We start from the raw sequence: 25194 nt of genomic DNA, 5'->3' as shown, positions 1-25194 counted from the left end.
TGAAATTTTAGAACATGGTGCAGACCACAACATTTGTTATTGTGTTTTGATACATGAAACTCAACATATGAAACAGAGTTGGTTATTTTTGCCATTACTGTATTGTTTTGGTATCAGAACAGATTTCACTTTGAATTTAATAACAAACAGCAATTGATTGGTCTCTTTTCCTCTGATGAAATCCCCTTACACAGACCACTAACTGGGTGCCAGGAAATTCATAGTTGCTACATGATTGCAAGCCATGTGCAGCCAAGGAGAAAATGGATGAGCAATGCTATTATTGTATGAGCACACTCCTGGGGATACTTTTGCACAAGTGCATGAAACTTTGAGCTTGTGTTGCGACGATGGGGGTGGGTGACCTGTGAGTTAAGACTACCAAGAATGCTACGCATGCACCAGCATCTCTTTCAGCACTGTGAAAAACATTCTGAAATACATTTGGGCCTTTTTCACACCACATCGATAACCCATTCCAGTGGGGTTATGAAAGCTTTTTGTGTCTGAATGGCTCTTCCTGATTATTCACCCACCCTCTCAGTCATGACCAGTGAAAGCCTTTTTTTTTCTAAAAGCTCGCTCTTTTTCTTAACTTTTACAGCTTAAGACCTCATGTTTGTCATTTCTTTATGGTGCCTCCAGGCATTGGTAATAACACTGCGGACTATACTTTCAGAGTATTTTCCTTGGAGGAGGTGCCACATTCATGGGTTAATTAGGTCTCTTGCCACAGATGTATTATTGGTCAGGAGAGAAGGTGTCACACCAATGTCCCATGCATGGTCAGGCCTGTCTGGTCTCCATAGGGATATTTTTGGTCAAATATGGGTTAGCAGTCTTTTCTGCTACTAAGTTTCATTTGAGGTTGTCATTTTGGTGGCAACACTGAGATCAGTATTTTACACCTAATGGTTAATTTCTTTAAAAAAAAAGCAGCAAATAAAGTCTAGCATTCCTTGAAGTAGTGCTGGGCGATATGGAAAAAATCCTATATCACGATATGGATAATTTTATATCACAATAACGATATATATCACGATTTACCCCAATTACGTACGTTGTCAGTTATTCTTTGAAAAATATGAAAAAATAATCTAATTTCTTACTTTTTTCAAGCTTTATTTCGAAGTGACATTTAACTGAACTTTCACAAATGAGATTTGCTGCATTTTAGTGCAGCAATATATATGTATCAAATGACAACAGACTCCATTATCTTTGGCCGGCTATAGTTTTCCTTTTCGCAACTTTCCTTGGCTCTTTTACAACTTGTTTGACCTTGGACTTTTTGGACTGGTAAATATTCTTTTTCGTGTTTCTTCTTTAAGTGATAGAAGAGGTTTGTTGTGTTGGCATCAGATGAGAAAACAGTCTAATAGCAGAGTTAAGATATTACCTTTTTCTGCTCCGTGTCAGACTTCTTGAACCAAATCACAGACGTCCCCCCTTGTTTTGGTAAGTCTTTCTTCTTGGGCTGCCTGCTAGCTGTCTCTACTTGTTGCGACCCCGGGTTTGATACTTTATGCGTCTCCATCTTTCAGCACTTATGACTTAAATGCCAACACAAGGCCGCACAGAAAGCTGCTGCTGTAAAGCATGTCACAAACCCACACGTAAAGCAGCGTCATGTCGCAAAACAGAGGTTCTTTGCAAAATAGTTATTTTTTCTTATTATTTATCACTTATATAAACTGAATGTATGCAAAGTGACAACACTAATACATTCGTCGTAGCCTACGTAATGAAATATTTACATGAATCATTGATACAATTATGATAGAAACGATAGAGATGATAGAAACGATAGACACTTTTCTATCGTCCCCACGATATGTATCGTTATATCGCCCAGCACTACCTTGAAGGCGTGCATATCGCCTGCTACCTTTCATGTCAGAGTTTGAGTCTAAAATTTAACATGAACCAGGAAGCATCAGAAGAGCAGACCTGAAACCAGACATGGACACAACATAAAGGTAAGTGATTTTATTTACAAGTGCTAGTCTGTGAAGGGAAGCAACTCTATTTACAGGAGTAGGTCCGTGAAGGGGAAACAATCCGGGAGGTCTGAAATGGGGCACAGAGACGAGGCGGGAGGAGACAGAGGTTGTCCAGGAGAAGAGGATTCAAGAGGGAAGGTAGGATTTCAAGGTAAGTGCTGCGGGGCTGCCCAGGGTGGGAGACAGGAACCAGTTGTCAGGGAAAAACACAACCTAAGGCTAGGAAAAAGCACAAACAAGGCAGGTTAGCTGGGGAACGAGCTTGATCAAAACTTAGTGGCTGCAAATCTGAACCGTAAAGCGTGATGCTCCAGCGAAAGTCTGAACCCAGACTAAGGCTTAAATACAAGTGGTGCTCGTCAGAGGAAATTCGCCACAGCTGTGGAGGGAGAGTCCCAGGCACCACCGGCAAGGCGGGGAAAAACACCAGATCCTTACAGTACCTCCCCCTCAATGATCGCCTCCAGGCGATCTGGAACGTCTCTCAGGATGGGACCTGTAGAAATCAGAATTGAGGGAGGGGGTCAAGAATGAAGGACTTGGGGACCCATGAACACTCCTCTGGCCCATAACCGAGGTATTGAAAGCCTCTTCCACGTCGTCTGACGTCCAAAATCCGATTAACCGTGAAGGCAGGATGGTTATCTATAAGTCGGACGCGAGGGGGGAGGACGGTAGGTGGGCTGAGGGGACTTTCCACCACTGGTTTTAGCTGAGAGACATGGAATGTGGGGTGAATACGCATAGTGGCAGGAAGCTTGAGACGGACCGCTGAGGGGTTAATGATGCAATCGACTGGAAAAGGATCAATGAACCGGGGGGCCTATTTCTTGGAGGTGTCCCTTAACTGGATGTCTTTGGTGGACAACCAGACCTTGTCTCCAACTCGATAAATGGGGGTATAAGAACGATGACGGTCTGCACTCCTCTTATTCTGTTCATAAGTGCCCTTTTAGTCTGCCTCTAGATCCTTCGGCACCTGTGGAGATGGAGTTGGACGGACGGGACCAAAATCTCCGCCTCACAACAGGGGAAGAGAGGGGGGTTATAACCAAGGGAGACTTTGAATGGGGACAGGCCAGTAACTGAGGAAATGTGTGTGTTATGGGCATACTCAATCCAGGTCAATTATTTGCTCCAGGTGGACGGGTTGTCGCTGACCAGACACCGGAGGCGCTGGCCAGCCGCCACAAAGTCCTTGACGTCTGCAGTTAAGGAGGGCCACCAAAAGTACCTAGTAGTTAAATCCAACATACGTTTAATTCCTGGGTGGCACGAGAACTGACTCGAGTGTAGCCAATCCAACACCCTCGCTCTGACTGTTGTAGGAACATAGGTCTTACCCAGGGGCCCTCCACCTGGGTCCGGTTCTGTCTGCAGTGCTTCCGCAATGTCCTTTTCAATGGCCCAGGAGAGGGAACTGACAAACACGACAGGCGGAATTATGGGTTCCTCCTTGTTGAGGGGTTCAGAGTTGGACCATAGTCGAGACAGGGCGTCGGGTTTAACATTCTTGGAACCTGGTCTGTAGGTTATAGAAAAATTAATCTGTCCAAAAAACAATGACCAACTGGCCTGGCAGGGGTTAAGTCTCTTAACATTTTGGAGGTAGGCAAGGTTTTTGTGTTCAGTCCAAATCAAAAAGGGTGTCTTGGTGCCCTTGAGCCAGTGTCGCCACTCCTCCAAGGCCAACTTAATGGCCAGTAGTTCTCGGTTTCCAACATCATAATTTCTTTTGGCCTGGGATAAACGGCGAGAAAAATAGACACACGAATGGATCCTATTATCAGAGGTGGATCTTTGGGAGAGGATTGCCCCCACACCAGAAGCATCTACTTCTAATATGAATTGTAAATTGGGGTCAGGATGGTGCAGGATGGGGGTGGAAACAAAATTAGACTTCAACTCACCAAACGCTGAGTGGGCTTCGGGGGTCCATGAGAACGGCTTCTTAATGGAGGTGAGCTGGATAAGGGGGGCTGCCAATCGGCTATAGTCTTTCAAAAAGTGGCGATAGAAATTGGCAAACCCCAAGAACCTCTGCAGCTGGCATCGATCGGAGGGGACTGGCCACTCTGCCACTGCCTTGACTTTTTTTGGGCCCGTCCGGAAGTACCTTTGTCCAAAAATGAAGCCCAGAAAGGAAACAGAGGAAACATTGAACTCACATTTTTCTGCCTTGACGAAGAGCTGGTTCTCATACAGCCACTGGAGGACCGCCTGAACATGCTGCCGATGTTGAGTGGGGTTCTGAGAATTAATTAGAATGTTGTCTAGATAAACAAATACACAGACATTCAGAAAATCTCGTAATACGTTGTTGATAAGGGATTGGAAAAATGCTGTGGCATTGGTAAGTCCGAAAGGCATGAGTAGTACTCGAAGTGCCCGAGTGGGGTCTTGAATGCAGTTTTCCACTCGTCCCCCTACTTAATTCTCACCATTTGATAGGCATTGCGAAGATCTAGCTTAGAGAAAATGGTGGCTGAATGGAGCTGCTGATATACTCAATCAATTAAGGGCAAAGGGTACTTGTTCTTAACTGTAATCTGATTAAGTCCACGGTAGTTGATGCAGGGGCGGAGACTCTTGTCTTTCTTTACCACAAAAAAGAACCCTGCGCCGACAAGGGAATGGGATGTGGAAGGGCGGATGATACCTGAGGAAAGGGACGACTCTATGTAAGTCTTCATGGAATCCCTTTCCGGAACAGAGAAGTTATACAGCCGACTGGAGGGGGGGGGGGCAGAAGCTCAATGGCACAGTCATAGGGTCTGTGCGGGGGAAGTGACAGGGCCTTGGCCTTGCTGAATACAGGGGTGAGATAATTCTGGGGGAACCTTAGACAGGTCGATCTCCTTGGAAGGAGTCTTCTTTAACGACAGAACCGGTACAGCTGACTGAAGACAGTTCATCAAACAAAAATTACTCCAAGACTCTATTCTCCTTGCTGCCCAGTTGATGATGGGGTTATGTTTCCTTAACCATGGGTATTCTAAAATCATTTGTGAAGTAGGTGAAGAAAAAAAAAAAATTCATTTGACTCACAGTGGTTTCTAGAGGCGATGAAGTGGAGACTGGGAACCTGGTGTCTAATGTGAGTGATGATCTGGCCCGAGACATCCAACACATGTAACGGAGAATCCAGCATCTGTAATGGAATCTGTCGACTGCAAACAAGATCTTCAGAAATTAGATTTTGTTCTGCTCTGGAGTCCACCAAAGTGTGAACGGGTGTCTTGGACTGGTCCCGAATGATGGTCGTGTGGAGGAAAAATCGAGAGCCGAGGGGATGTGTGAAGCTACTCACTAGTACCTTTCTCTCACTTAGTGAGTTGGTCCTTTTAAAAGTAAAGGACACTTAGCGCGGAAATGCTCCCTGTCACCACGGTAGAAACACTCCTTAGCCTCGAACCGTCTCTGCCTCACCCCGGGAGTCAGCCTGGCATGTCCCAGCTGCATGGGCTCTTGTTCCACCCCTGTTGCGGGGAGGCGAGAGATCTCTGTCCCTGTTCGAGGTTCCATAATTTTCTTGTGATCTCAGTCTCATTGTGTTTGTAACCAAACGTTTGTTCAAAATCCTCCAAAAACTGGTTAAAGGGAGTCTGATTATTAGCCTGGAAACTGTACTTGGCCTCAGCCCAGCGTAAAGCTTTATCCCTCAAAAGATCTATAATATAAGCAATTTTGGAGGCATCCTCAGAAAAAGACTGTGGAGCGCGGTGAAAAACTAATGAACATTGCAGCAGGAAACCAGGACATTTCCCTATCTCTCCCAAAAAATACTCAGGAGTGGGCGCGGCCACCTCCCAGACATGGGAGGTCGCAGGAGGAGCTAGCGTTGCCGCCGCAGCAGCCGAGGCGGAAGCCTGCAAAGCCAGCGCGGGTTGAAATTTCTAATTGAATTCCGGCATTAGCATGGTCAGTTGATCCAAACGATCGGTGGAAACTTGGTACTGTTCGCATAAGGAATTTAACATGGCTTTGTGACGAGCCAGCTGGGAGGCGGGTTCTGCATGGGCCGACTGTGCCGTGGGTTCTGTCATGTTTCCCGATAATTTCTTTACCTGCATTCAGGGCATGACGGGGACAACCAGGAAATAAACTAAGAAACCCTTCAGTGAGTGAACGAGGACTTGGCACTCGCAGCCACAGGCATTCTGGATCCGGACTGCTCAAGAAGAGCTCTGGCTGGAGCATTCTGACATGAACCAGGAAACGTCAGAAGAGCAGACCCAAAACCAGACACGGACACAACATAAAGGTAAGTGATTTTATTTACAAGTGCTAGTCTGTGAGGGGAAGCGACTCTATTTACAGGTGTAGGTCTGTGAAGGGGAAACAACCGGGGAGGTCTGAAATGGCGAGGAAGGACAAGGTGAGTTTCAGGGTCACAGAATGATCCAGAGAATTATTTGAGGAGTTAATTGTGTCTATCTTTCGAATCTCCAGGAGCTGAGGGGCACAGAGACGAGGCGGGAGGAGACAGAGGTCGTCCAGGAGAGGAGGAGTTCAGGAGGGAAGGTAGGATTTCCAGGTAAGTGCTGCAGGGCTGCCCAGGTTGGGAGACAGGAACCAGTGGTCAGGGAAAAACACAACCTAAGGCAAGGAAGAAGAAAACACAAACAAGGCAGGTTAGCTGGGGAACGAGCTTGATCAAAACTTAGTGGCTGCGAATCCGAACCGTAAAGCGTGATGCTCCAGCGAAAGTCTGAACCCAGACTAAGGCTTAAAAACAGGTGGTGCTCGTCAGAGGAAATCCGCCACAGCTGTAGAGGGGGAGTCCCAGGCACCACCGGCAAGGCGGGGAAAAACACCAGATCGTCACAAAATTATCTTGTGCTGAGAAGGAACAGACTGATAGTTGTTTTGGTCAAACTTTGTAAAATATGAACTTGTGCAATATTGTGAGAACTTGTAAGATGTGTTAGTTCTCAGATATTGTGCTGAGGAGGACTCTCAGCTGCTACCACACTAAATTTTTCACAGTATCTTTAAAACTGATGAAGTAAGGGTTAGAGCCATTTTCTAGTCAGCCAAGTCTTATGAGCTGTGGTGGACACCTTAAATTAGAGTGACTCCAAAAGTTAATCAGTTGTAAATGTCTATCCAGTAACTACTTTCTAGTTTTAATAAAATATATCCACTAGTTCATTAAATATTTTAGTAACAGACAGACACCGAGTTTTATAAAATAAATCACATGCTACTAGTCAGCGCTCAAAGTATGTGCTGTAATTTATTTTTAGCTACTACCACACCAAATGTTAGCTCAATATCTGTAAACATTGCTGAATTATATCTAATTTTGTGTTTGCTAAGGTCACTTACCTGTTGTGGCCATCTTCACTGGGGTTTACGCTAAACATTATTTAGATGATGTTGATGTTCATCCAATGATTACTTTCTGAGAGTTTCATTTGAATTTGACTACTGGTTCATAAGATAATTTGCAAACACTACAGACAAACCAACACACACCCACACACACGCACACACACACACACACACACACACACACACATCCACACACAGAGACATCAAATCAAATTTATTTATAGTGCACACTTCAAAACAACTGCCGTTGGCCAAATTGCTGCACATGAAACAATACAGTGAAAAAAATAAACAAACAAAAAGCAAACACAAGAGACCATAAAACAAGCAAAGTCAATACAATTAAAACAAATAAGACATCAAATAAAATGATGCAAAAATGGTAACTCTCATGCTGTATTAAATGCCAGTGTGTTCAAATGTGTTTTAAAATGAGATTTAAAAACATCAAGGATTGAAGCCTGTCTGATATGAAGGGACAGCTGGTTCCACAGTTTAGGAGCTACAAAAGACCCGATCATCTCTGTGGACTAGTCTGGACCTCGAGACAAGTAAAAGCAAATCATCAAATCTAAGGCATGAGCAAAAACATAACCACTTTATGCCTTCGCTAGCAAGTGATACATAAATACATATTTGTTGAATTCTCCCTGCTTCATCTTGTGTGAAACATTATAGCTGAACAATAATACATCTGCAGTCCTACTGACTGACACGATGAAAGATTCTAGCAATCTCCAAGTATTGCACCACTATCCTTAAACACAATAAAAAAGTTAAAGCACTTTTTCTTGCTATACCCCAGAGATATTAAGAAACAAGACAGCAGAGGAATAACTGCATCTGTTTCCGTGGCAACTGCTTGCTCCATCTCTTTGTCATTGCCCAAAGTAGGTGCAAGAGAAGAAAGTATGTGTGAGAGTATAAACTGTCTGTGTGGTCACATGCTAGGTGTGAATACAGTTCTGCTTGTTCTATAATAAACTCCTTCAAATGAATACATCATAAACTGATATTGATGAATTTCTATTTCATGCATTACTCATTGGCAGGTCGATCCAAAGGTTGAAGACCTATAACTTTGTTAACATTCCTGTTGGTACAGTTATAGCAAACATGTGTGGTATGTTCCTGAAGTATTAACTGTTAATGAATGATATATTTCATGAACTAAAATAGACTTCCTTCTTCTTTTCTCAAGGTTTGTAAGTTTGAGTCTGAAATGTGTTGCCTTCCTTTGTGCAGATTACCATAAAATGTCATCTTTACCATTGCTGTACACAGCATCTGATGTAAAAACACCTGCCTTATAAAATAGTGGGTAAATATAAAAAATATATATCTGGCACACAGGCAGGTAAATGTTTGTGCCATAAAGGTAATCAAATATAATGTAAAATTTTACTCTTTTAGTGTTCGTATATCCATGGGTGCCAAGTTGGAGTATTGAATAGCATCTTATGGTTTCATTAAGGATGATTTTTCTTTTTAATTTTTGTTTAGAACCCTCCTTAAGCCCTAAAATAAAGGAGAGAGAGACAAACAGTGTTAGAGAAGCCCTTGTAACTTCTGGTCAATTTGACCTGAAGACTATGGGAGGGTTAAACAAACCATGGCTAAATATTGATATGATACCAGTGTAAACATTAAATTAAATTTAATTTAATTCAGTTCATTTACATAGCGCAAGTTCACAACAAAATTAATATCCGGCCACAATACTTAAGAAAAAGAAACTAGTCCAAATCATAAATCCAATTCAAGTCCAGATTTAAGTCAGTTCAATTCTTATTATGATACAGTACATTCACATACAGTACATTATGAAATGCCAATCAGTAAAAGTGATCTAAGGAAGCCAACAGATTGCGTCCAATCTTCAATTTGTCATTGTTCCCCATTCTGAACAGCATATTGGCAACAGTGGACATCAACACTTTTGATTTAACAGGAAGATATCTCTAGTAGAACCAGGCTTGGGAAGGGTGGCCATCTGCCTGCCTCTGGCTGAGAGTTGAGAGGACAGGAAAGAGACAGACAAACACTGGAGGATCGGTCCAAGTGTAATTTATATGGGAAGAAAAACAAAGGACAACATAGGTTATTGGCAGCAATAATTGGCTGCCTAAACATTGAGAGTAGAGCAAGTAAAGACAGCAGCAAAGTGAGGAAATGTGGTTAGTTTGTCCTCCAGCAGTCTAAGCTTATAGCAGCTTAACTAAGGGAAAGCTCAGGAAACCCAAGCCAACTCTAATTGGAGGATTTATCAAAAAGAAAAGTCTTAATGTTAGTCCTAAAAGCTGACAGGCTGTCTGCCTCACTGACAGAAACTGGAAGTTGGTTCCACAAGAAAGGAGCCTGATGACTGAAAGCTCTGCCTCCCATTCTACTTTTAGAAACTCTAGGAATCATAAGTAAACTTACAGTCTGAGAACAAAGTGCCCTTTAGGAAAATACGGAACAATAAAATATTTAATGTGAGCTTGAGCTTGACTGTGTAGCACTAAGGGAGCCCCCTCTCTTTATGACATCTGACCTGAAATCATCTTTTAAAAACTGTTCTGTGTAAAAGTTCATTTTGTTATGACAGAGTCCTTGGTATCACTTTGGCTAAGTGTTAACATACAGAGGCTTTCACACTCTCAGACATCTAATCAAGTAGAGATAGAAAGTTTATGCTTCTTCCAAGTCTCTTAAAAAACATGATTTATGCAGAAACTAAATCTCTTAAATTGATTGTGTAATCTTTTAAAATGTGAACAAAATGAATGTTGATAATTTATGTGTGCATTTATCTAATAAGAAATTAGTCATACGGTTTAAGAAACGTCATTTCCTTCTTGTCATTACAGAGAAAGAGACAGGTCAGTGATACCGAGCCTTTGAACAGGATGAGATTAGCTCCATCTGGGAGCTCCATCTAGTCAGAATCTGAGTGTCTGCCTATGATGTAATGCCTTGTCTTTTGATAATAACGAGAGAGACCTTGGTTCTGTTCATCGTTGTTCCCAGTTTGTTTTGTGTTCCTCTCCATGCTGGTGCCCTTTTCTCCATTTAATTGTATATTTTTTGTTAACCTAAGTTTAAAGTGTATGTTTTGACTAGCTTTGCTTTTATAAAGTCCAGTAAAGTAAGAGAAAAAAAAATTAACAAAAGTTGAAGAATTACTTTTTGTAACTATAAGAGATAAGTGGAGTAATTAATTGCTCCAGATGCATGTCAAACTCCAAACTCTCTCAGCCAATGGCTCTGAACTGTCCTGATAAATTTGACAATGTGGCAGAGTTATTAAAATCCTTCTAACCCAAATTCCAGAGGGAACTATTTATCAAAATAGTCTAACTTACCTAAATTCTTGCATGTATAAACCCAAACATAACACAAACAAACACATCCTAATCAAAAAATCCTTATGCTTTAGATAACCTTATAATCAACTTCTACTTTCAAATCATAAAGGTTAATTCTTGCTCCAGACTGTTACCATCCAGAGTAATGTCTTGATGCTAAAACTTAGAATATTATTCCCAAACTTTCAGTGTTAATTTTACTTTTGTTCTGATAATTATTTGATTTGTTTGTTGCTTTTATTTAGATTTATTTAAATTTTGTAATATAAACCTAAAAAGCAATATCCGTTTATTTTATTTACAATGTGTTTTGATAAATATTCCCTGTAATGACCAGATTCAGGCCTCTGCTGAGATCTGATAAATAATAAGGGTGAATAAATCAAGTAATATAAATATTGTTGACTGATAAATTTGATCTGGTCCCCCCTTTTAATGAGAGTTTAAAAAGTAGCAAAAGAGATGCGTTGGTCTACCCTTCTTTTATCTTCCTGTTGTTGTAGTTGTTGAGAGCTTTGTATGTTAGAGCAAAATATTAAATTCTATTTTGAATTTGAAAGAGGACAAATCGAGAGAAAGCTAAAACTAGAAAAATATGATCTCTCCTTCTAATCATCAGAACTCTGACAACAGCATTTTGGATCAACTGAAGACTTTTTAAGGAGTTTTTTTTCGATTTCTATGTAATCCCATATTCATACTGAAGCCACTGTAATAGAATACTGTGATCAATTGTATCAAATGCAGCACCGAGATCTAACATGACTAGTATAGACACAAGTCTACTGATCGAGGCCATGAAAATGTTATTAGTAACATTCATCAGTTCTGTTTTTCTGCTATAAGAAGCTCTAAACCCTGACTGAAACTCTTTACAAAACATTCACTTTTTGGCCATGTTCAGCCTAAACATGATCACATGGAATCTCACACACCTAGATATATGAGCTCTACTTTCACTCTGGGTAAATGTCAATATAAGAGCAGCATAAAAGGACTTTTTTGAACTTGTGGATTTGTGTGTTTGTCTCTGCAGAAGCACTCTAAAGGACAGACCCTGATGGACATGGTATGTGAGCACCTCAACTTGCTGGAGAAGGACTACTTTGGCCTGACCTTTGCTGACACAGACAGCCAGAAGGTCAGTGAATTGTGTACCAAAATAATCCCATGGGATGCTTCAGAGCATGAACACGTTCCTCAGTGAACAATCTGTATTCCTCTCACTTGTGAGCTGGTCTGCTCCCTCCTGGGTGCTCTATCCATCAAAAAATAAAAGAAAAATAGAAATTTCCAAACTCAGCCTGGGTCTGAACAAAAAGCAGTTTGCATGACTTGTGCAGTTGGACACGAGATGAAGAAATCTCTTATCTGCTCACTGCAAGAAGCATTCATGAAAGGTAGTCACAGACATGTTTCCGAGAGAGTGCTGGAAGAAATAATTTCATGGTTTCTATAGATACAAATTTTTTTTTGTTTTTTGCAGCATTGAAATTATTAAAAGGCGTAAAAAATAATAGTCTGAATGTCTGAAAGAAGTTGGTTGGATTTTTTGGAATCAGTGTAAAAAAAACTTTATTAATAAATCTGTATTTCTAGCCTAATTACAAAAGTAGGTTAAAATTTCCTTGTTCAGCGGCTTTTGTTTTGGGTTTCACTAGTTCTTCTGCTCTTCATTTGCTACTTGCCAAACATTCTGTAGTTAGTTGTTAACTTGTACAGCATTTGGCAGCATACCGTGGGTTTATGACAACCTTTTTTTTGCTGTAACCAGTTGGCAAGATGGAACCTGAAAGATGAATTTTTGAGTCCCAACATTAGATAAATTGAATAACTATTTGTGGGTTTATCTCTATAATCAGTGTTATTTATACTAGATGTTTTTATAAATCTTTAGAAAAATATTAATCTGTGCAGGTTTAAAACCTATATGAACATGTTCTGATGAATCAGTGGATCCAGTTTCTATTCAAGAACAGCCTTATCTGAAAACAGTTCAGTCTAAACATAAGAAACAATTTCATGTTGCTTCATGCAAAAGGTACTGCTGTGTAAACTGTGTTCATTGATGCTGGTGTAATAGACTTACTTATGGTTATTTTGATGTTGATTCTCTTTGCGGGCACAAGTGTTGCTTGTTGTGGTGCTCTGTATGGAACAGATACCTGTAGTTTAGGGTTATGGATGTGCTAATACTAAGCAAACTACAAAATAACAAATCATTATTATGGAAGGCATTACTCTGGCAGCAAAGTCTAGACAACAGCAGGCTTCACTTATAAAACTTCCTTCCTTCACATTAAAGGGTAAAACACACAGGTGGTGTCTGATGCACTACAAAAATTACACCTTCATTATATTCATTTAAGACTCCTGCAGGGTCAGGACACAGACCAATGTTCTATGCCATTGCGCCTCTTAACAGTGTGCTACTTTGAAATGTCAAAACTCCTGAAACAATACATTTTTTGTGTACTCTCTCCATGATTGGATGTCAGAGTTCCTATTACAGCTCTTTTTTTTTACTTGTCTTCTCGTGTTTAGTTGTGGCACTGTTTTGTATCATAAATGGATAAGGAAAAACTTGAGGTTGAGGAATATCTAAAGATACATGACTCAATCTTGTCATTATAAAGACAAAGGTCAAAAAAATGTCTGGTGATCAATTGCTTAAGAGATTGGCTATTCTGCTTAGAAAGAATGTTAAGATTTGTTTATAATACTTGTTCTGCTTATCTCAGCAAATCACATAATCTGTGTTCACCTGAGACCTTGGGCGACAAAACGGTCTTTGTTGTTAGTTTATTGCATTGAATGGTTCCTGTTGAAAGCAAGTAATTTTTCCAAGAAAATTAGCAAAATAGTTGTCTGCTGCTGCTTCTTCTTAAAAATAGCTGAAACTCTTCCAGCACATTCAGTAGTTTTCTGTGTTAAAATAAGTACAATTTATGGATAACACTTAAACAACAACAACAAAAAAAGAGTTTAATCTTTAATCTTGGTTTGGCTATCGCATAAATGAGCCTCCACATGTTCTTGACTGCCTCTGTTCTAAAGCGCGAGGTCCCGGTTTGACAATGCCATGTGAGGGACAGCGTACTGGTGACTCACAGCCCAGAACCCAAACTCTAGTATGGTGTGATGGTCTTGCCTAGGTTTTGCTGAAGAATACATAACCAACTATGTAATAACACTATGTTAAATGTGAGTAGCTGTAGGCAATACACGGCAAATTGCTGTCAATCATGCCAGAAAAACAGTCTTGATGACATCACTGAATGAGCCCCTATATTGAGCTTTACATGTATGTTTTAGGCACATAAATGAATGTGCTTCCATTGACACATTTTAATGAAATGTTCCCTGTGTGTTTTTGGCTTAAGAGTTTTCAACATATATACTGAATATTGCTCTCAAAAAACTCTCTGGACATTTACACAATTACTACAGTGTGGGTCTCTTCTTTATGCCCACCTGTGAACAAAACAGATAGACAGCAGATAATTACAAAATGCCACAACAACAACAATGATGAGGTTATGCTAAGACTCAGTAGCATAAGTGATTCTTAGGCTGTAGTATTCTGTAACTCTCCCAGCTTTCAACCCAGTACATTCATAGTTGATTGTTCACAGATGAGAAAGTGAGAAGTGACAAAAATGTGGGTTTAATGCAATTGATAATGCCATCACAATGTCAAACAATATTGCACATTGCAAATTGTTCTACCATACAGCCCTACATGTAATGTTTAATAAATGTTTCCTAACATGAAGCTCAAGTCAGCTCACTAATCATTTTGACATTTTCAAAAGTCTGACTCTGATCCTTGTGGCTTTGTTACACAGTGCACATAGCAGGTCTGTTATCATATAATCATGCGTTTGATTCCAAACTGATGGGTTGTAGCTGTTAGTTGACAGCTCTTGGGTTGACGTTGGTTTTGATCAGTATGAGCCTCCCTACAGGCTTGTATGGGATTGCATAATATGACTACAGTGGAACTTTCTGCTTTTGACGCTAAAACTGATGACAGGAATAAATTCCTTTTACCATCTTGGGTAAATCCACTGTCCCCCTAATCTTTGCATTGTCAGCTGACATGTCAGGTCTCAATTATGGCATGCTAGTTTAAGTGTAATGTCAGTATTAAGTGACAGGTTAACTTTGGTGTTTGTTAGGTCAACATAGCTGAAGTAAAAATAATTCCCCGTCTCTGTTTCTGTGTGTGTGTAGGTAAAGCTACATCTTTGGTGCAAAGGACAGTGTCATCAAAGTCAGACTTATCAGAGCGTACCTGCAGACTGCTGTTTGGGGTTGCTCCTGATCAGTAGACCAAACAAGGCTGAAAATTAAAATGTCATTTCAGTTGCCCTTTCTCCATCTCAGTTGACAGAAAGAAAATGTAATCTTTGCTCTTCAGGGGAACATTTGTTCCATGTGATTGCTTTATGAAAGAACATAGCAAACCTTGAGTAAAACCTTTAATGGTCAGTAATTAAAGATTCTACGGCTTTTCCACAGAGAAAAACAAATCAGCAGAAAGCACCTTGTTGACTGAGTGCACTTTGCCCTCAGCTGATATATATATATATATATATATATATAGAGAGAGAGAGAGAGAGAGATAAATGCCTGCAGCTCTTTAGTAGCCTGATTAAACAGAGAATAAGGGTGTGCATTTGCTCCTACGACTGTGTGTCTGTGGTGTCTGTGAGTGAAAGCAAATTGTCCATCAAGGCTTGAGGATTGGACTTTTACAGTATCAAGTATCCTGCTTTCACTCTGACTGATTTAAATCCAGCTAACAAAATGTGTCAGTGTTAATAAGTCGCTGCTCTGTAGTATTCAGCTTTCCAAGGCTTACTGTCGGCTCTCTGCACCACAGGCAGCTCCAAACTTTGATATATACAGCAAACATGTAGGTGTGAGCAGAAGGATCAAAATATCAACTACACACAGTAAAACCCACTGCAATATAATTTCAGTTCAACAGAGTTCTGTTTATACAGTACCAGTTTAACATAAAGAGCATATCAGGGGTTTGACAGAAAAAATAAACAAGTTACTCTAAAGACAAGTTAAATAAAGACAATTTAATCCATTTGTCATTCAGTTAATTTGAATTATTTTTAATCAGTACAGTGAAGTTCAGTATAATATTGATTACAGAGCTGTATTGGAATTCAAGAAAATATAGGAACAGCTGTAAATTAGAAACACTATGCTGTGGGGGAGTTTATTGATTTCTGTAAAACTTTTGACACAATTGATCATTTGCCACGCCTACATAAATGTAAACATTACATAATAAAAAGGTGTTACAAATCATTGTTTAAAAACTTATGGCTTCATTATGTAAAAATCAATAATACCAAATCACAGCTAATGAGAATAACTTGTGGTGTTCCGCAAGGTCAAATATTAAGACCTAAATTGTTTACAGTATATATCAGTATTATTGTTCTGCAACTAAATTAGAAATTATGTTTGCAAATAATAACTATTTAGATCATGAGTAGTTATAAAATAATTAGCAAAAACACTTGAAAGAGAACTAATTTTGGTCAAAAAATGGTTTGATCCTAATAAGTTATCTCTTAATGAATATAGTGTTAGGAAGAGTTTTGATATTTCTTAAATCAAGTGGTGTTGAAATTTAAAATGTTTATGAAGATAAATTTTTAGGTGTGAAGATATTGTTGAAACCAGACTGTCTGATATTAAATCAAACTAAACCTTTCTTGTTTTAGGTCAGTTAGGATTCCCAAACTTGTTTCCATTTGCAAAATGCTGAAATAATGAAAGAGATTTTTTATTTATCACTTCCTTCAAAGTCCCAAATTTGATACACTTTCTTAGTATTTGGTAGCATTGCCCATGTGTGCTTACAAACTGTAAGCTGGCTTTTTAAAGTTTTCTTTGAAGGATTGTCCTCTTCCTCACTGAGTGGCTTTTCAGCCCATGTTCAAATGTTGTCAACTAACCCATCAGAAGCTTCCATTTAGCAATTCGAAATAATTTTGGGAATCCTATCTCAAAACAGGGCAGGTTCAGTTTGGTTTAATGTCACTGAGAAAAAAATGGTTATGTCTTTTTCTACAGTGAATGTAAACATCTTGTCAGGATTCTGAACTTCTTCTAAAGTGAGCAGCTCGGCGTCAGACAGACACGGGAGACCAACGTAGCAGGAAGTGAGTTTATTTTACAGTGAACCGGGTATGGTGATAATAACAGGAACCAGGACCTGGAAGCAGAGGACGTGGTGAGTTTCGGGTTTGCTTTGGTGACAGAACAGGTAAGTGTTATAGGACTGATTTCCAGGTGAGAGTTCTTACTGTGCGAAGAGTGATCCACAGCACGGAGGTGAGTATAGGAGGTAAGTATTTCCCAGTAGCAGGTTAGCAGATTCTCCAGGAGGCAACAGGTAAGTATCCCTTTTTAGGCAGGCAGACAGGCACAGGCAAACAGATAGGTAGCTTATCCTCGAGGCAGGTTTCCAAAACAGACCAGACTGGATCCACACAGGTCAGGTTGTCCTAGGTAGGTAAAAACACAAAAAATACAGAACGCTCAGGAAGAGTTCACAAGGAGAAACTAGAAAGTCTCAAGAGGCTCAGCACTTTATCACAGAGGCAAAACAATGCTCCAGCGCTGGTCTGGTTCCCACCACGGCCTTAAGTACCATCTGTCTCCTGATGAGCCTGATCTGCCACAGGTGTAGAGGGAGTGGGGAAGAGCTGCCAATCAGTTGCCGAGACGGCCCACCAGGAAGTACAAAATACAAAAACCTCCAGAATCACCACACATCTAGTTTCAACTGTAGATCATAAACTGTGTTAGAAACCCCATATATCCTATATCATAAAGAAGTTGCATAATCTGTTTGTTTTTTTTATAGCGCCTCAGAATTTCTGGATGTGAAATGTTTGCATTTATTATACTGCTCTCATGTATATATTGTGTTGAAAACTCGGGAAATACATCTACAGTTGCAACCAGATGTTTACATACATTGTATAAATCATTTTTATTTTTACCTGATATGTAAAACCCCAGAACTGAAAGGTGGTAGACTTTTTTTGTCCTTGTCTGTATTTTAAAAACTTCTTTCTAATTTTATTGCTAATTTTAAGTGTCAAGCCTCAGGTTTATTGCTGTTTTTTACTGTCAGGCTGACTGGTTAGAATAAATTTAATTATGCTAATATTTTCCTTGAAGAACATAAATTATGTCTGGTTTTCACAAGTAGACACTAGCTCCTCGGGTCTTAATAAAATGTTTCTTACATTTTTTTTTTTTTTTCAAATTAAGTACCATAGACACACACACAAAACTGTCAAAATAAAGCATACAGAATTTAGAATGTGGGTTCATCCTAGAGGAAATCATAAACAGAACTTACAGTTCTGAAGCATAATAAACACCAGATCTGAAGCTCAAATCTGGTGTTTATCATGCTTCAGATCTGGTGTTTGTGTTGCCTGGAAATCTGAACGACTACCTGAAAGATATTTTCAAGTTTAGGTAGCTCAAGCGAATTTTCTATTTGAAAATTAAAACTACAATTGCAATAACAGAATGAGAAAAAATTCAACACCAGTCTGCAGTTAAGGACATGGTTAAGTTGAGTTTTATACAACATAATATGTGGGAGTGATTAGATGAAATTTGAAATGCAATATTTCAGTATGTAAAACTGAATAAAGTCAAGACTTTTTATGTATTAGTTTGCACTGGCATCATTCCATTAAAAAAAAAAGAATCTAATTTATTTTCACTGAGTCAACATGATTGAAGAACACAAAATGTGACTTTTTACACTAAATGTATATAGCAAAACTGGATTGAAAATTTGCCATCTTTCATATTGAGGAAAAAATGAAAACTCCTGCATCAAAAATGTTTTGGACATCAGAGTTTATCCTAGTCATGGGTAATTAGCTCTTCTACATCAGTGTACTGCTGCAGTCGAACAGCATGATTTTCATCTGCTGCTGCTACAAGTGAGTCCACATTAGCTGTATCAGAGCCAAAATGCTCCAGCACCCAAACTTCACATGATGCCCCTCTATTACTGGAGCAATTCTCTGCACAATCAGATGTTATGAGATCAGACAGGTAAGTGTCTCTCTGCAACACATAGAAGTAACGCGCTTGAGTCAAATCTGCTCTCTGTGTGTTGGAACAGCTCAGCAGGGGAGGCCTCGGTTTCTATTCACCATATGGAGAGGCTTTCATTAGGAGCACTGATGGCAATTAGAACAAAATGTGACACCAGGGTGTGTATTAGCCATGTTTCAAATCCGCCCCGTGTGAATGCTCCCTTCTGTCTTTTCAGAATTGGTTGGATCCCTCCAAAGAGATCAAGAAGCAGATGCGCAGTAAGTGTCTTTTCTAAATAGCTGCTCAGGAAGAATATTTTTCTGCCACATAACGTCTTCTATGCAAATCCAGTACAGACTTGTAATTAACATGTTTTATGTTACGCTCTGTAACTGTACATTTAAACCTCTGACTTTCATGTCTCCCCCCTCAGACTCTTCGTGGCAGTTTGCATTTGCTGTCAAGTTCTACCCTCCAGACCCCTCCCAGCTTACAGAGGATATCACCAGGTAGCACAAACACGCCTCTGCCAAATGAACACTTGTACCTCCCTGTGTTTGTGCTGTCAGATGCTCTTCAGAGTTAATCAAAGAGTAAACTGCTTACACAAGTCAGGTCTGCAGATTATAGCCCTTGTTTTTTTAGCTGTGATGTGTGTTTCCATACAAGTATGGTAACAGTTCTTGTGGTGTATTTGCCCCAGTGTCAAAGCAGCCAAAATACCTCACACCTTTTCAAGGATTAGACTTGCTACTAACAGCCATGGATTAGTCCCGCTGAAAACTTGTTAGAGCTTGTATGGCTCAGGCCTGTCTGACTGCCAACCCTTCCCTCCCTGTCATTCCCCTTTTTGTCTCATCTGACAGATACTACCTGTGTCTGCAGCTGAGAGATGATATCCTGTCAGGTCGGCTGCCATGCTCGTTTGTCACTCATGCCCTCCTGGGCTCCTACACCATTCAAGCTGAGCTGGGTGACTACGACCAGGATGACCATGGCTCAGATTACGTCAGCGATTTCCGCTTTGCTCCCAATCAAACACGCGAGCTGGAGGAGAGGGTGATGGAGCTCCATCGAAGCTACAAGTACTGGAATCCCACAGTTTTTTTTTTTTTTTTTATGAAACTTACATCTATCAAAGGATCTCTTGGGGATGGGTTTTTCTCTTGTTTTGAGTCACTTTTTCATGGGTCTAGTTTTGGATAGATGCTGTGACATTATGCATCATTGAAATGCACACAGTGTGGGTGAAAACACTTTCTTAGTTTGTAGGTTGTCTCCACGCTCTGGCATTATATGTGAATATATCAAGTCTATTCTAAGATATTGTTTCAATCACAGTCTGGGTTTATTACCTATGGAGATGCTGGTTACAGTTGTTGTTATTCTGCACACAGGGGAATGACGCCAGCAGAGGCTGAAATAAATTTTTTGGAGAATGCAAAGAAATTGTCTATGTATGGGGTGGACCTCCATCATGCTAAGGTTGGCTATCTCCAAAATCATTTTAGTTTAAATGTAAGATGGCCTCATCAGTGCATTCAGTGTTACTCATAAATAATGTCGGCATGTGTCTGCCGCAGGATTCGGAAGGCATTGAAATAATGCTCGGTGTCTGTGCCAACGGCCTGCTGATTTACCGAGATAGGCTACGGATCAACCGCTTCGCCTGGCCAAAGATTCTCAAGATTTCATATAAGAGAAGCAACTTCTACATCAAGATAAGACCCGGGGAGGTATGCAACATGGTGACAGATAAATACAAAAAATCCCTTTAGATTCATTGTTACAATTGGTGTGTGTGGAGTTTGAGAAATACATATGTTGACCAGAAAGGACTGATCTAACACAGAGGTAATGTTGTGAGTTTTTCTGATTAGTGGCACACTGAGAGAAAACTATTGTCTTTATCTGTACTGCTTTAATAATGAATATTTGTTTATACATTCAAAAAACCACTATCTCAGTGGACTGTGACTGTTGGTGGCTAGTTGGCAAACAGCATTCGAAAGGGAGTCTCCAAAATGTCTGAAAACATTGCCGGGATTCTCATTCTTTGACTCTCAGAGGCTCAAATTGTTGTTGCTTGAATTTTGAACATGTTAGAACATTTTATGTGACATCACAGGCATCTCAAACCCATCTGAACTTTGTTGTGGGCATCTCCAACCCACCTCAAGAGTGCTAGTTCTGTAGTTTGAAACCTGCACTGGAAGTGTCTTGTGACATAAAACATGTCCAGGTCTAAAAAACATGCAAATTATTTAAAATAATTTTTGAAAAACTGGTTCAAAATTGCTTAGCTTTATTTCAAAAGTGTACTCAAGTAGATGCAATCATGAACCCAATGGCAGCTGCCAAGGTGGGTATGATGAGGATGGAGGTGGAGGCCTAGAACATTGTTTGACAAACCTTTGACACAAAAATACTCCATAATTTTCCAAACTGGCTTAGCAAAATGCAGCAGCATGGCTTACTGGTTACTTCATGCAAGCATTAGGAATTCAGGCAAAAGTAAAATCTGCCTATTTTCTTGCAATTTTGAGTCACCATTTAGTCTCTAACAGTCACAGCCCTTAAGATACCACTTTAACTTACTGAATTGCACCAAGTTTGAGGAAAATCAATTATTTTCTTGCTAAAAATTCAGTGATTGACCAGCAAGGCCTTCTCTGCTGGCCTAACATAACCATAAATCATGATCATAATTATGATAAATGGTAATTTAATTTTTAATTGACTTTCCCTAGATATCTTAAAGTATTCATATTCTCTTCATGTCATATTATTCTCCTTCCAGTGCTGTTGTTTTTAGGTTAGAGTTTTTATCCAATCAGAATTCAGCTATTTTATGTTGCCAGGCTGTATGAAATCTGCTCGGGCCTTCAGAATCAACAATGCGGGCGTCTGTGCACTGTAACTGAACGGGCAAATACAGTTGATAGATAGTTGCGATAGCCAATGAGATCACGAGTTTTGTCAGCAAGGCCCTCTAGCTAGCTAACCTGTTCCAGAGTGGATTTTGTGTTAAAATAAATGTTTTGGGGGACACAGCCGTTTTGGTGAGTGCAAACGTTTTATATATTTTATTCTATTTTAATTAGTTTTGACAGTAGCATACCAGATATGTTTTAATTGCTGATTTGGGTTTGTTGATTTTTAAAATGCTCCAGATAATAGCCCATTTTGTACACAACTGAGGTGATTCAATGCCAAGTAGTTCTTAATTGTGTGTACTCTCCAGTTTTGGTGTTATAAATGCTGGCATAATGAAAGGTATTTATTGACTAAGTTGGACATCACTGAAGGCCTAAGTGTGAAATGCATCGCCCACCACTGCTAACTCAGAATGTAGAATTGACGAACTAAGGTTTAACTTCTGCTTAAAGTGTTTGATGGTGATCTGTCTGATTCACATTTTACTTGTAAAACCACACCTGTTATGTGTTTATCAGTAGTTTTTACAGATACAGTAGTTTAGCAAGCCTTATAGGTATTAGTAAGGCTTGCTCTCTTTAATTTTAGCTATGTTAGCAGTTAAAGTTAAGAACTTTGAACTTCTAAAAGTAAACAAACAAAAAGTGCTACCCTAAATTTGTATTTAAGCACACCATGTTGAAACGTCTGACTCAACCATGAAGGATTAATTTGTTTGAGCTTGAGGGTGAAAAAAAACACAAATTGGCCTGTAGGTTTTACTGATGCAAGCCACAGATATAAATGTGTGGTGAGTCATGCAAAAAACTGACCCATAAATTCCTTGAGCCTTGCTCCTCCACATGGTCAGGATCTATTTATTTGGCCCTCCTTTCTGTGCTATAAAGCACTGCAGCTTAACCTCCATGCTGAGCCTCAGCGTAGGCTGCCGTGGCGAGACTCAGTCAAGTGACAGAGCTACACAGTGAGCTTGTGATCAAACCAAATAAAGAAGCCCTTCAACAGAGCTGCTGCAGCTGCAGCCACAACCAAAAAAAGGGGGCTAAAGAGTGTAAATACAGAGGCAAGAAATACTTTTCCACCCAGCATTAAACATGAGATTTTTATCCTTCCTAGTTCTGACCTACTTTTCAACTATTTCTGTTTGCTTATGTACAGTGTTGACATATACAGTTTATTGTTGCAATAGTGTTCATACAAGCACAAAGTAAACACTGTTTTAATAATTAAAAACATCACTTGGTTTATCTTTTTTAAAATGAATAGCTTAATTTGAATTTGAAATCTACGAAGGTGGGCCTCTGTAAGTAAATACACCAGATGCTGAGTTTGCATCCATCCCTTAACTTTTCTTCATATTTCTCTTTGTTTGTTTTTTCACTCATCCAGTATGAACAGTTTGAAAGTACAATCGGCTTTAAGCTTTCCAACCACAGAGCGGCCAAGAGGCTTTGGAAGGTCTGCATCGAGCATCACACCTTCTTCCGGTAAGATTCAATTAGCTCTTCTGGCTGGAAGGTTTCTGATTCAGTGCCCTTCAAAACAAACCAAAGACTCCTATGTCTACAGCTTAATTAGGCACAACCACGCTCAGCCTGTGCTAATGGCCATCAACTCTGCTAGTGAACTTATAATGAGGTCTGGTGAAGTTAGATGAAAATGGTCTATAGGTGAAAACTCAGTAATAATTTAATGGTATTTAAATTCAAACTGGGAGAAGTTTTTCAAACTAGCAGGTCATTTATAAGCATCATTTTTTATTTTGTTTTCAGAAAAAAAGTCATTCTTAATTGCAAACAAGTGACATTGCTCAGTTTTATCCTAATTGTCCTGTTATAAACTTTAACCTTTGACCTTCTAACTGAGGCCAGTAGTCAGAGATGTAGCTCTTGTTTTTTTTGTAATTTCTCTGAACATTGCACAGTCTTACCTTGGGGTGAATTGGATGGGACATCCACCGTTAGGAAGATTGTTACCGGTCTGAACTGTTTTCCACTTGTGTCTAATCATTCTCACTGTAGAATAATGAACTTCAGATAGTTTAGAAATGACATTTAACCCTTCCCAGATTGAGCAACAATTGTCTTTACATCTTGTCATTGTGGTAACATAAACCTGTATTCTGCAGAGCAGCAAACTAACAAAAAATTGCAATGGAAGAAGCAGCGAGAGAGGAGGTAGTTTTCTCACAACACAACTTTTCCATTTTGGCTTCATAATGACATAGTTCAATTTGTTGTGTTTTTGTACACTTGATGTTAGATTTAAATAATGTTAGAATTTGATAAGGAACAGATTAGTTTTATAATGTCCTGATATGTAAAACTACAACTGAAAGAGTGGACTTTCTTTTTCCCATGACTGTAGTAACATATTGTCTGCTGAAATTAAACAAAATGCAGCAGAGCTGTCTGGATGTTGCTTTACAGAATAGTTAAACATTACCACCACACAGATTTTTGAATGTAAAGGAATGAAATATTCTGCAATAACCCAGTTGACCTTAGAATATCAATCTATGTAAGACTAAACCTGATTAGGAAACTTGCAGTTGTAACTGCTGTAAGTGTGGGGCAGACTATAAACGAGAAGTAACCCTCATTCATTGCTGTACAGAATTTTCTACAAAGTATTAAAATAATTAATATTCTGCTAATTACACCCAGTTACATTTGAATCTCTTTAAAACCTTTACATGAAACTGTAGTAATACAATGATTTAGTGTTTTCTCAAAATGCATATGTGTTCTTAAAGGTATACAAATAGAAAATGCTGGAAAAAAACGTTAATAAATCTGTATTAATAAATTAATTTTGAACATTTTTATGGAGAACTATGTAGACCAAGTTAGCTTAGTTTTTTTCTTTGTGGAACAGAATATGCATTTGTGAAAATAGTCATATACAAATTAAACTTTGATGATATTACACATCTTTGAAGATCTTCACATCTTTCCATGGGCTCACCACCTATGGGAGGGGCCAAAGGGGTCAGGTGCAAGGTTGTGGCCGAAGGTGGGGACTTTGGCTGTCTGATCCTCGGCTACAGAAGCTGGCTCTTGGGACATGGAATGTCACCCCTCTGGTGGGGAAGGAGCCTGAGCTGGTGTGTGAGGTTGAGAGGTTCTGGCTAGAAATACACTCCTGATCAAAATCTTAAGACCAGTCAAAAAATTGCAAGAATTTGCATTTTGCACTATTGGATCTTAAGAATGTTCTAAGTAGAGCTTCACAATGTTAAAAGAAGAAATCAGCGTAAGAGACAAAAGCTTTTGAGTGGGGAATTAATTGAAAACTGCATTTACAGTCAAACATGATTTTTTTCAGCTGATCAAAAGTTTAAGACCATAGTCTTTAAAAGCCAAAAGCTGTGCAAAAATCTGGATTCCATGTCATTTTCTGTCAAGTCTTTACACTGTCAAGACCTCCTGATGGCAAAAGCAAAAAAGCTCACTGACTTT

The 25194-nt window shown here is 39.5% G+C and overlaps 1 protein-coding gene across 13 annotated transcripts in view; it reads left to right on the top strand.

Moving 5' to 3' along the window:
- Positions 1-25194, top strand: part of LOC108242224 (protein 4.1-like) — a 149250-nt gene that overhangs the window by 90661 nt on the left and 33395 nt on the right. For 11 of the 13 annotated variants that reach the window (XM_017426948.3, XM_017426951.3, XM_037975508.1 and 8 more), the window contains exons 4-10: positions 11727-11831; positions 19032-19074; positions 19230-19305; positions 19663-19881; positions 20194-20281; positions 20380-20532; positions 23123-23220. In XM_017426948.3, the coding sequence (XP_017282437.1) occupies positions 11727-11831; positions 19032-19074; positions 19230-19305; positions 19663-19881; positions 20194-20281; positions 20380-20532; positions 23123-23220 (782 nt within the window). Of the gene's footprint in view, positions 1-5931; positions 6541-11726; positions 11832-19031; positions 19075-19229; positions 19306-19662; positions 19882-20193; positions 20282-20379; positions 20533-23122; positions 23221-25194 lie in introns of those variants that run through there. The other 2 variants (XM_037975503.1, XM_037975502.1) reach the window with 2 other exon arrangements.

The sequence above is a fragment of the Kryptolebias marmoratus genome, linkage group LG4 (assembly GCF_001649575.2).
Source record: "Kryptolebias marmoratus isolate JLee-2015 linkage group LG4, ASM164957v2, whole genome shotgun sequence".
NCBI classification, from domain to species: Eukaryota; Metazoa; Chordata; class Actinopteri; order Cyprinodontiformes; family Rivulidae; genus Kryptolebias; species Kryptolebias marmoratus.
Note: the sequence above shows the minus strand (reverse complement) of the source record. Positions and strands in the feature narration are given on the sequence as shown.